At 41.6% G+C, this 12,680-nt stretch overlaps 1 protein-coding gene across 1 annotated transcript in view; it reads left to right on the forward strand.

Annotated features, from left to right (window-relative positions):
• rab11fip4a (RAB11 family interacting protein 4 (class II) a) overlaps positions 1–12,680 on the forward strand; it is a 55,843-nt gene that overhangs the window by 26,430 nt on the left and 16,733 nt on the right. Inside the window, 6 exon segments of the mRNA XM_079646572.1 lie at positions 5,689–5,840; positions 7,241–7,254; positions 7,257–7,386; positions 8,385–8,519; positions 9,757–9,792; positions 10,140–10,248. Of these exon segments, the coding sequence (XP_079502698.1) occupies positions 5,689–5,840; positions 7,241–7,254; positions 7,257–7,386; positions 8,385–8,519; positions 9,757–9,792; positions 10,140–10,248 (576 nt within the window).

Raw genomic sequence — 12,680 nt, forward strand, 5'->3', positions numbered from 1 at the left:
GTGTTCAGATAAGTGAGTGAGCTGCTGCAGTGATGTGTGTGTTCTTCACACTGAGCCTCCATCTTTAGGATCACCATAAAGGAAAGTAAGTGTATGTTTGTTTAGAGGACACACACACACACACACACACACACACACACACACACACACACACACACACACACACACACACACACACACACATACATAGTGGAGAGGAGACATTGCAGTCACAATTGATTTGTTAGGAGGGTGTCTGTGTGGTGCATTTAGTACATGTCCACACAGCATTTGTGAGACATCTTCCACCTTGGTGTTGGTCTTTGTGAATGCACACAGGTGTTCTGGGTTCTGTTGATTAAACATTTCTGCTGAGGGAGAGGCAGTTGAATCAACACAGACACACAATTCAGAAGGTTAGCCTTCAGCGATTAACAATACACAGCACGGTCATGTTGAAATGCAGTGGAACTCCACAAGCCTTTAAAAAGGAGGTAGATGGTTAGACAAATGTCACTAACCAGCACAATGCCTCCTTGTTTCTCTTATGTTGGCATGATGTTGATGTGTAAACAGGCAGTGAAATCCACAATTCTTAAATATAAAGTCAGTGTCCAGGTACTGTTTTGGTTAAAAAAGAAAGAAAAAGTTGTCTAGAACATAACAACTGTCCACAGAAAACCACAATTATAATCCTCATTTACTGTTTTTCCTATACCTATACCTGCACACTGTTTATCTCAGACAGAAACGTGTGTATAATTGATGAATAGACCCTACCAGCAGTCTCTTAAGCTGTGTGTGTGTGTGTGTGTGTGTGTGTGTGTGTGTGTGTGTGTGTGTGTGTGTGTGTGTGTGTGTGTGTGTGTGTGTGTGTGTGTGTGTGTGTGTGTGTGTGTGTGTGTGTGTGTGTGTGTGTGTGTGTGTGTGTGTGTGTGTGTGTGTGTGTGTGTGTGTGTGTGTGTGTGTGTGACCCCCCCAACCTCCCCCCATGCACATCGAGTCTGTTTGTGTTGGTCAGGGAACACGCTGCGTTTAAATAGTAACTAGAAATAGACCCTTTATAGTCAAACATTTTATTGTATTGTATTGTTTATTAGTATCAAATATACCCGTGTATATTGTAGAAAGTGGTAAACATGTGCATTTGTTTGTACAGTTTGGAATATTTACAGGTACTGTTACCAAAGCCAATCAGCTCCTAAATATCACATTTCAAACGGAAAATATGTTCACGACTGTATTTACACCCACACCCACACCTTAGAAAAGGAGCCTCACTCAGCTGAGTGTGGAATCGGCCTTTGTGTTGGGTGAAGCCAGACGTGCACGTGCATTATTGATGGCACACAGATGTGGCCATGCTATGTTATCCCACTCAGTGTCTGACATGTCTAGAGGTCTACTTTATCAAGTTGTCTGCAAGTTGAATTTTATTTTATTCAAGACATATTGAATCCCAGGTCAGGTTATATGAGCTTTAAAAAAAGAAAAAAGAAGTGACTGTGTCCCTGAGAGTTGTCACAATCGTATTTGAGGTTTCGATAACGCAAACGGACCGCAATCGATATTAAAAAAATCTTCCGTCCACACGCAACAGGCACCAGAAACGTGTCCTTTCACACGAGACCGCTCCAAAGCGCTGGAGACGCTGTTGCCCTTCTGTTTATTCTCCGCTGTGGACGCTCTGGCTCTTTTTCTCCCTCCCCGAGGCGAGCGTGTGCTCCTGCTGTAATTCTCTCCGGTTAGTCCACCAGCAGATTAAAAACACCCACCTCTCCGCCTTTTCCAAGGGACGAGGGGGCCGTGCGGCAGAGTTTCAGTCAACATGACCATTAAAGTTTAAATCTTCCGGGCAAAATTAGAAAAGTGCCGGTCAAAGGTCTTCTTTGTTATTTATTGAGCTTTAAAACAAATTGATAACAACTCTATATAATAATATAAGAATAAAAAACTGAGCCTCTCTTTTCCTCCCCCTCTTCTGAGAGCCCGGGGCGGGGCTATTGCGTCATCATTATCAGGACATGATCGTATATGTCATGATTCTTATGTTTTGTCACGATTCTTGTGTTTTGTCACGTTTTGGTTTGGGTTTATTTTGCTGTTCTGTTCTCCCTGTTTCATGTTTTCCTCCTTGTGTCTTCAGGGCTTGACAGTAACTGTTGCCAGGTTGCCATTGGCAACCATTTAGAAAAAATGTCAACCACTTCTTGAACTTTGATTGCCATCAGTGGCAACCAGTTTTTAACATAAAGAAATAAGGACAGCAAACAGCTAAATGTGCACCCCAAAATAGATAAATGTTAATCATTTGTTGTATTAAGAGTGATATTTAATTATTGTTGTGACCAGTCGGAACCTGATAGTTGCACGTGCATTGGTGTGATTACGGAGCCAGAAAGCGATGCACGTTCACTCGCGTGCGTGGTGCGCCGTGTGTTTGTTTTACAAAAAATGTCGAAGCAAATGAAGTTGTTTGACTTTGGGGTAAAAAGTTCAGCCAACCCGTCAACATCTCAAACGAATGTTCAAAGTGATTCAACTGATAAAGCGCAAGTTGAACCCGAACGAAAAGCAAAGAGGAAATGTGTAAAGTCTTGGGAGGCGAAATATATATGTACATTCTGCTCCGTTGCGCATTCACTTCTGGTAAAAGTTCCTTCAAAATAAGCGTCCCGATCTTGTTACTACCAAAATAAAAGTGCAAAACAAAACTTTACCATAGAAAGAAATTGGCATACAAATATAATCACTTCTATAAAAAGGTAACACATTTTAAATATAGTTGGACATATTAAAGGTAATTTACAGCATTAATAATTAATATCTAATTCTTAACTAACTGTGAATGGTTTTCATTTGTAATTCCTTTAACATTAGAAATGTATTAGTCTGGCCAATCCTAGAATTTGATGCTGAAGGGCCAGTGGATCTATGGTGGGGATCAGCACAAAGGTCAAGAAAACCCACATTTGAAAAGAAGACAACGGATGACCAAGAAACTAGTGACTTGCTCAATTCATTTGTGAGGGATCTGTGAAGAACATGACAACAGCTGCACTACTGGATTTTGTATACCAGCAATTGAGGGTGGACACGTTTACTACCACTTAAGTTTCAAATAATTGTGTTAATTACTTATTGTAAAGCATTTGAACATTCTTTTGTGCCACATGTTCCTTATTAAGTTGATGTATAACTGTATAGTATCTTAATTATTTAAAATATAAGGTGACTAAAAATGGCAACCGTATTTCAGTTTTGGCAACCAAAAGCTAATGCCTGGTTGCCAGCCTGGCAACCACTTTTAAAAGTTAGCGTTGAGCCCTGGTCTTGTCTGGTCCTTGTCCCTGTGTTTTCCTCCATGTCGTTAGTTTCCCTGGTATGTCTGATTGTCTAATTGTGTTCACCTGTTGACCTTTTGTGTGTTTCTGTCTCCCCTGCCCGGCTGTTTCTCGTCTTGTGATTACCCCTCCCTGTATTTAGTCTTGTCTCTTCCTGTGTTCCCCTGTCGGTTCATTGTTTGTTTTTCCTGTCTCCCTCCATGTCAGTCACCGTCAGCTTTTTGGTATTGTATCTTCCTTGTGCTTCCTTTGTGTTTTATGCCATGTTTTTGCCATCAGCTTTTAAAATAAAGCTTGCTTTTGTTTTATAGACCAACTTACCTTTTTTTGTAGTCTGCTTTTGGGTCCTACCTTTCCCAAATCGTAACAGTATAGGCGTAAACACGGAGCCGTTTGCACCCCCAGAGCATTTTGTTTGCAGATCTACCCACCTTGGGACCCGTTGTCGTTTTCTGCGTTTCCGTGCCGGCCTCGTGTGGCCGAACCGTCTATCTGATAGAGAACTGTAGCAGATACGACCGTTATCGTCCTCGTGTGGCAAGCACCTTAGACTCTGTATGTTTTTTGACATCTTATACAAATATTTTAAATGTGTCACATCTGTCTCTTCTTCTGTTCTTTAAGAGACAGAACAATGCTAAGATCTTATGTAAAACTTGAAGTACTTGAATTGTGGTTATTATTGAAGGGGTAAATGTTTTTAAAAGTGGTTTCATGTTTATAAAGAGTATAGCATAAATATATAACAAAGCATCATGCTGTTCAATTATATTTTAATGTTCAACCTTCTAAAATATGTGACCAATTTTCTCAATTCCCATTTTCCAAGATAACAAATGTTCTTACTGTACATGTAACACATTATTTTCCTCAAATTAAACTCCTTGATATATTGCGCATTAGTCTGTGTGAACCAATAAAAGGCTGTAGATAGTAGTTAATAACAGGAACATGAAATACTAGCTCGGGAAATCATTAGGGCCTCACATTTATCTAAATTCTATCAAAATCGCAATAAGTTCTAGTGCAATGTTCAAATTGCAGGAAGCACAACTTTTGGCAACATTTGCGTTAAAGGTCCCATGTCATGGCCATTTCTACTGATCATAATTCCATTGTTGAGGTCTACTAGAATAGATTTATATTGTTCAATGTTCCAAACTCACATTGGTTTCTCATACAGCATCTCTGTATAGTATGTGTATTCACTCTCTGTCCTAAACGGCTTGTTGGAGCTCCTGCCCCCCCCTCTCTATGAGCCCACTGTGCTCCGATTGGTCTGCTCGCCCACTCTGTTCTGATGAGTCAACTACCGTTACAGCGGATCATCAGTGTTTATGTGTTACAATGGCATTTGTTAGCAACCAGAAAATGACACCAGTAATGACAAACAAATGAGAATGCTGCGTGGGGTCTGGGTGCCGTGTTGGCGGGACGTTGCAGGGCTGGCTGCTCCGCCCTTTGAGGCTCGAGGAGCAGACAGTGTGAGCTGGATTACTGGTGTCCTTTCCTGGTTGCTGCGTGGGGTCTACGAGACAGCGAGACACAGAGGAACTCAGCCTGAGCACACACACTCACAGCCTGAGCTCCGAGTGTGTGTGTGTACGGAGCTCCGCGGAGCAAAGAAAAAGATAAGGCTGAGAAAAGATAAGGCTGAGTGAGTGTGTGTGTGTGTGTGTGTGTACACGAAGCTCCTCAGCGTTACGTCACTATGACCAGGAAGAAAAACAATGGAAAAAGAGAAATCTCCAGCGAGGCGTTCTGGGGCAGCATCGACAGATCTTTTCTGTGTTAGAGTTTTACTCGCTACAGGGTGTACTTTGAGGGTTTGTGACTCTGCAGACCGTTGACATGCCGAAAAACCTTCGTAACACACAAGGGGACAGATAATAACCGGAAAAGAATGACATGGGACCCGGCCAACAAATATTTGTCTTCAGACTTAATAAACATATTTGTGGTGCAGATCTGCCTCAAAAAAAATCACAAACATAATAATTTAAGGTTTCACTATTTATGAGAATTATGAATAAGAAATGCCAACTCTTCTAATATCATGAAGTATTTTGCAATTGTTTGTTTTTTTCTAATCGAGCAGGCTCAGAAATGTTATATGCTTGAATGAAGCAGTTTAGCTTTCTTTGGGTATGCTTTAGCGTGCAGTTTGCCATGTATGAACACCATGACTCTGAAGTCTGGCCCTCAGCACCAGCACTACAGTACTGGGACTTCTCTGTGTTTCATTTCCAGTTGCATAATAATTACAAAAACGACAGCAGGTACCTTCAAGTTGAACTCTGTCTCAAATTGTGTTTTGTAATGATAAGTTTAGCCATGCTAAGCCCTGATGTTGTGTGTTGTGTAGAACGGCGAGGCCAAGCTGGGCCCTCCCATCATCATGTGTACACGCTCCTACCCAGAATACGGAGAGGGTTGTGCTGACGGGGAGTGTGCCATGGACAGCAGCGCTGAAAACGGCAACAGCTGCGACTCTTCGGGTTCAGCTCGGCGGGACAGGTGAGGAGATCGATCTGTATCTCAGAAGCGGACTTTGCATTACATTGTGCGAGCATTTTCAGCTTTTAAAGAACCCCTTCCTGTGTATAATGGTTGTTTATTCAGTGCACCAAGTTCCTAGCCTACTTAGTCTGCAAGGATATCTCAGTTCTTATTCATGTTCCATCAAAACCTTTGGTGAAGTCTCACAGGAGGCTGGTTAAACTTGAACATTAATTTATTAAAATTCCATTACCACGTCGCAACAGACTTGTTCCATCCAAATGGAGTGTCCATTTTAGAGTTCATTTTAAGATTTTATTGTTTGTTTTTAAATCGCTTAATGGGCTGGCCCCAGAGTACATCTCAGACCGTCTACAGGTGTACACCCCCTCAAGGGCTTTGAGGTCGGCTGATCAGCTGCTTCTGGTAGTCCCAAAAACTAGGAATTGTCGCCCACCCCTCAAACTTTTAAGTCCCGTCTGAAGACCCACCTCTTTTCCCTCGCTTTCGAGTCAGTTTGAGCTATGTTTTATCGATTGTTATGCTTTTAGTTGTCTGTCCATAGCCCTTATGTGCCTTTTTATCTATTCTTATGTGTGCCTTTTATCTATTATTGTAATATTATATTTTATTATAATGTTATGTCTGCTGTGAAGCACTTCGGTAAAACCCTCTGTTTTTAATATGTGCTATATAAATAAAGTGGATTGGATTGGATTGAAATGACGGATAAATAGCCTGGGCCAAAACCTTTTGAAGAGCTTTTTAAGAACAGGAAAATAGAGAAAAGTAGACAGGAGAGTGCAACGGAGGATCTGATGGTCCACCGTGTCGAATGCAGCAGACAGGTTCAGAAGGATGATAACAGAGGAGAGGGAGGCTGCTTTAGCAGTGTGCAGTTCCTCAGAGACAGCAAGGAGAGCAGTTTCTGTGGAGTGACCTGCCTTGAAACCAGACTGGTGCGGATCCAGAAGGTTGTTCTGATGGAGATAACAGGAGAGTTGTTTAAAGACAGCGTGTTCAAGTGTTTTAGACAGGAACGGGAGGAGAGAGACAGGCCTGTAGTTTATAACATCAGACGGGTTGAGAGTGGGTTTCTTTAGGAGAGGGTTTACTCTTGCCTCCTTGAGACTGTTTGGAAAGTGACCAGAAGTTAGAGAAGTGTTGATGAAATGGGAGAGAAATGGTAGAATATCAGGAGCGATAGTCTGAAGGAGGTTTGAAGGGATAGGGTCCAGAGGACAGGTGGTAGGACGGGCAGAGGTAAAAAAGAAGAGCGAATATCATCAACCTTTTTTCAAAATAAGATATATTTAAGATATAAACAACAGCTATGTAATCTGTCAACATAAAAAAAATGTCTGAAATCTAAATGTGTTTAATTCCCTCCTCCCCTGCTCCCTGCTGTGCGAGCCCAGCCGCCTGATGGGCTCGGCTCCAGAGAGGAGCAGTTTGAGGACTACGGGGAGGGGGAGGATGTGGATTTCACTCCCAGCAGCCCTTGCCCAGAAGAGGAAACCCGAACAAATGGCTTCTCCGACCTGGGGTCCTCGCTTCCCTCCAGGTTGGTGGTCCAGTTAGAGCGCACACCCTGAATCACATGCTCTGGTATTATTATCTGATTTGTGAGGGACTGGACGGCAGATGACTTTCCTCCCTATCAAACCAAAGTTTTGATCTCCCTCGGTTCACTTGCTGCCAATGTTAGGTCCGTAGCAAAGCCTTGGCGTGTCTTTTCAAAGCTGTGATGGAAATTGAATGAGCAGAGTACTGAGAAAAAGGATGCTGCAGACTGATCTGATGTCTGACAAACTGAAGGTTTGATCAAAAGGCTTGGCCAAGGAGAATAGAAAATGAACAATTCAAGTCTACAGCCCTTGCCTGTCCCTTTTACCCTCAACATGGCAAGCAATACACTTCTTTATCTACAGATGAGTCATTTCGATGGCTCCACAGATCCTAGTCATAACTGTCTGTATCGTCTCTGTCTCAGACTTTCTGTGCTTGAACTTCACTATACTTTATATACATATATATTTAACAAACATAATATTAATTGTTATCCTGATTCTAAGAAAGTTTAGATATTTCTACTTTTTCTACTCCCAAAATCGGTACCTACAGTAAATGTAGCTTGATTCAAGAGTGTGGCATTAATGAAAGCACTTCTCCCAAAATGCAATGCACAAAGGAAACAGAGCAGAGGCTAACAGCAGTCAAACATTGATCCCAATGTGAGTAAAATGTCAAAATACAGAAAAAAACAAATACTTACTGTCACTACAGAGTAATCCATACCATCATGGAGAAAGGCCTTTTTTTAAGGAAGATGCCTTAAATAGAAACAAAAACTGTTTTAATTTGAGCTAACTCTGAAAGGTTTTGTATTATATTAAATGTCTAGACCTAATTTATTTGAGTATTTTGTTTCTATTGATGGTTGCTGTTACATTATATGCTGCTAGCCCTTGTCTCGTGTATTCACTACCTCTCTGACTTCCAAGGTGTTATAATCACAGCCCCCCTTCAGACCTGTAGACCGATGCTCTCTCTGTGTTGCAGTGCGGGGCAGACTCCTCAGAAGATGCGGCAGCTGTATAACAGCGAGCTGCTGGACATCTACTGCTCTCAGTGCTGCAAGAAAGTAAATCTGCTCAACGACCTGGAGGCTCGCCTGAGAAACCTGAAGGCCAACAGGTGAAACAACCGAGCAGAAACACAACAGGGCCAAACCACAGTCCTTACAGAGCAGAGACACACTCTCCTTTCCATCAAACCCCATCTGGCCAAATCCACCCTGACTCGTCCTTGGCACTCACACGCTACACCCACATCTGAGGGCCCGGCCAGCTAGAGCTGTTGCTATAGCAACCATATCCCATTGGATGCGATGGCAGGTTTTTGTGTGTCTGTGTGAGATGCAATACATCATCAATAATACAGTATACAAAAACAAGATGGTAGATCAATGATATTATTTATTTAGAAATGGCTTAAATTGTGAGCAAAGTAAAAGTAAATGGGATTGAATGAGTCAGCATTCTGGGACCTTAACCACTGCATGTGTCAGCCAAAGTCTTCATTTACAGCTTATATCGAGGAAAAACCCCATCAATAATCATGGTTACTGATAGATAAGACATCAGAGCCCAAAATTAGCATTAGGTTCCCTTTTTTCTTTTCTTAGTCTGAATGCTAACTCAACAGATACATGAATAATCAGTCATCAGAAATGCTTTATTCGACACACTGCGGGAACATTGAAATTGTTGCAGCAAAGGGAAAGTGCACATTAAAGGTAAATAAAATAAGTAGACTAACATATTTTAATTGTTAAATTATTATTAAATTGTAAGTTGCGATTGTAAGTCTATATTTCAATGTTATTTAAGAACTGTGTAGTAGCATCCAGTAGTAACAATATTTAACTGTTTAAAAGTTATATACAAGATGTATTAAGTTGTTAAGACAGCCCTATCTGCTGTTATGTCATTGATGCAAGCTCAGTAGATCAGAGCTGTCTGTAATGACACGTTACTGAGGGTCTTAGCTCAGGGACTCTGTCCAGACGTATGGTGATTATCCTACAGTTTCTGCTGCACATCTACATACAGGGGTTTAGGACACTAACACATCGCAAAAAGTTCATTTAGCCCCATGAAAAATGATGAATCACTCCCACTCTGTTAGGACCGTTCTTTCTTAACACACCCCGTGATCAAGGGAGCCTGACCACCAAGTGAATCAAAGTGCCTTCTGGTGCACTTGGCAATGATCCTGAAAACACCGCCCATTAGAGCATTATGCTCACAGAGCAGCAACTAACTATCGATTTACCGATGTTTTTTTTCTCTGCGCGTCAGAAGTGTCCATGCTAACAGTAAGTGTAGTGTCAGCAGTCAGTGTGTGACTAGGTCTCTCTCTTGTGTTTCAGCCCTAACAGAAAGATTACCAGCACAGCGTTTGGACGGTGAGTGACCCAACCTTCCTGATGACCTTTAAATGAAAATATACTGCACTGAGGGGGGGCAATCACTTGTGACGTGTGTGTGTGTGTGTGTGTGTGTGTGTGTGTGTGTGTGTGTGTGTGTGTGTGTGTGTGTGTGTGTGTGTGTGTGTGTGTGTGTGTGTGTGTGTGTGTGTGTGTGTGTGTGTGTGTGTGTGTGTGTGTGTGTGTGTGTGTGTGTGTGTGTGTGTGTGTGTGTGTGTGTGTGTGTGTGTGTGTGTGTGTGTGTGTGTGTGTGTGTGTGTGTGTGTGTGTGTGTGTGTGTGTGTGTGTGTGTGTGTGTGTGTGTGTGTGGGATTTCCATCCTGCAGTCAGCTGTTCCAGGCCAACCACAGTGTGTTTGGATCGAGTCAGGGCAGCAGCACGGAGGATCTGTTCACTGACAGCATCGACTCCTGCGACCTCGACATCACAGACAAAGTAAACACACTCACACATGCAGGCACAAATGTGACCCGCTCTATCGAAATCATATGGGGGTGAAACCTGACAGTGGAGGGGTGTCCCCTATATATCTTTGGACCTCAAGCCAGATGTGTATGGTATTTCTTAGAAAGGTTTTTTTTTGTGTTTTTCCATAGCTTATTTGGCTCATAAGAATAAAGATAGCTACTAAGCGATAACCCTTGAGCTGAGCATGCTTCAATCTTGACCCACGCTGGAGCTTCCTCTGGGGAGAAGTAGCACATGGCTGCTCTCAGTTGTGCTGCCCAATATTACCAGCGTAGGTTGGGCAGTTTTAGACCCCCTCTGTCATAAGGCAATTGAGTAGGGTAAAACGGAGCCTAGAGCGTCTATTATTCCAGATAAAGTTGGTAAATATTTTCTTACATTTTTTTAAAAAATGACTCGGTGGGGGTAAGGGGATTGATTGAAACAAATAGAGCAATTTGGGTAATGTATTCCTTTTTAAGATGTTAACACGACCGATTAAGGAGATTGGCATTAAAGTCCATCTGTTGGGCGATTCTACCACAGTCTACAACAGGGTTATAATTGGCTGGAACCAGGTCATTCATTTCTGGTGTGATTTTTACTCCTAAATAGGTGAATCCTTCCCTATGAGCTGAACAGGGAGTTTGTATTCTAGGTTGCTGCGTCTCTTGTTCATTTAGATAAAGTATTGAGGATTTATGCATATTTATTTTGTTGCCTGAAAATTTCCCAAAGGTCGTAATTAGTTTGAACAGAGATGGTACAGAATACTCAAGATTTGATAAAAAAAGAACAACATCGTCCGCATAAAGTGATATTCGATGATCCAAGTCACCTACTGAGATCCCAGATATAGATGGAGAGTCTCTAATAGCCATGGCAAATGGCTCCATTGCTAACACAAACAGCAATGGGGTGTAGATCTGTACATTGAGAAGGATGTAGAAGTAATATTATTTGTCACCACTTCAGCTGTTGGGTTCTTATACATATATCGTCCTGATCCATTTGAGAAAGCCTTCGCCTATTCCAAACCTCTCCAACACTTCAAACAAATACTTCCACTGAATTCGGTCCACAATACTAAGGAACAGAATAAATGTCTACAAACAATTCCCTAAAGTGTCTCTCCAACCTAATTTCCATACAAATTATAGAAATGTTAACAAAGGGAATGAATAAAACAAAAAACTTCTATAAAATATTTTCACTTTAACTTGTCGATGTTTTCATTCACTAGGCAGCAAGTTTAAAACTCTTCAAATAAAATGTATTCATAAGTAAACACCAAGTTTAGCTGCCATTGTTAGGATCTAAAATGTGGATTATTAATTTGTTTTATATCTAATGAAAATTATATAAAATGTGATTTTGGGAGTGTAAATGCATAACTTAGATTTAACCGTTCAAGGACAGCACTTATTCTTAACAGTATCAATAACAGAAAACACACTTGTTCAACAGCGTAATATAATAAATGTAAACAGATTTACCAGTGTATAGCCTACATAAATATTATTACTGCTAAATACTGCGAAGACAAAGCTTTACTTTGACAGTGTATATATATCAGATTTTGTCCTTTTACAGTAACAAGTAATATACTGTAGGCCATTCTTTATGGTAATCTCACCAGGTGCTTTCACAGAACTGTTCAATCTCTGGGCCTCTCCTGGATCTTTTTCAGGAGCGTGTGTACATCCGTAGGAGAAGTGAAGAGGTGAGAGTTGCCGTCATGTGTCACTCGGGAAGAGGATGGATATTGTATTCCATACCGCAGACCCATGTCTCTGCAGGTCTCCCTTGAAAAAGAGATCTATGATCTCAATGGGACCAATCTGGATAAATAAAGGTTACAAACAAACCTCGTTTTAACTCCATCGCTTTTTATCCATCTCCTTGGCGACGTCATGGAAAAACATCATATGATGTTTGTCAAAGTGGATTTTACCCTTTTCATATGCAGCCGACATCACTTTGGTTTTGTCCTTGTAGTTTAAGAACTCAATCAGAAGTGCTCGAGGCGGTCTACCAGATGGAAATCTGTGCGCCCTTTCAATAGCGAGCGGTGCTGAAAACGATCCGGCACCCAGAATTTCAGGGATCCATTTTTCCAGAAAGGTGCATGCATCCTTCCCTTCAGCGTTTTCGGGCAAGCCTATCGGTCGCACATTAGATCTGCGGCTACAATTTTCCAGATCTGCCATTTTCGCCTCCAAACTTTCCACCTGTTGTCTCAGCTGTTTCGTTGTTTCACTCAGCGCTGAGGCATCGTCTTCCGCCGCTCAGCCTCCGTTAATCGGCCAGAGTATTGTTTTAGTTCGCCTTCGATAGATTGTATTGAGTGCATCACCGTATTACATTTTGATACAAAGTCTAACTTCAGGTCTTTCTTTAAATTGTTGATTGCACTCAGA

This window comes from Notothenia rossii, assembly GCF_949606895.1.
Source record: "Notothenia rossii genome assembly, chromosome: 8".
NCBI lineage: Eukaryota > Metazoa > Chordata > Actinopteri > Perciformes > Nototheniidae > Notothenia > Notothenia rossii.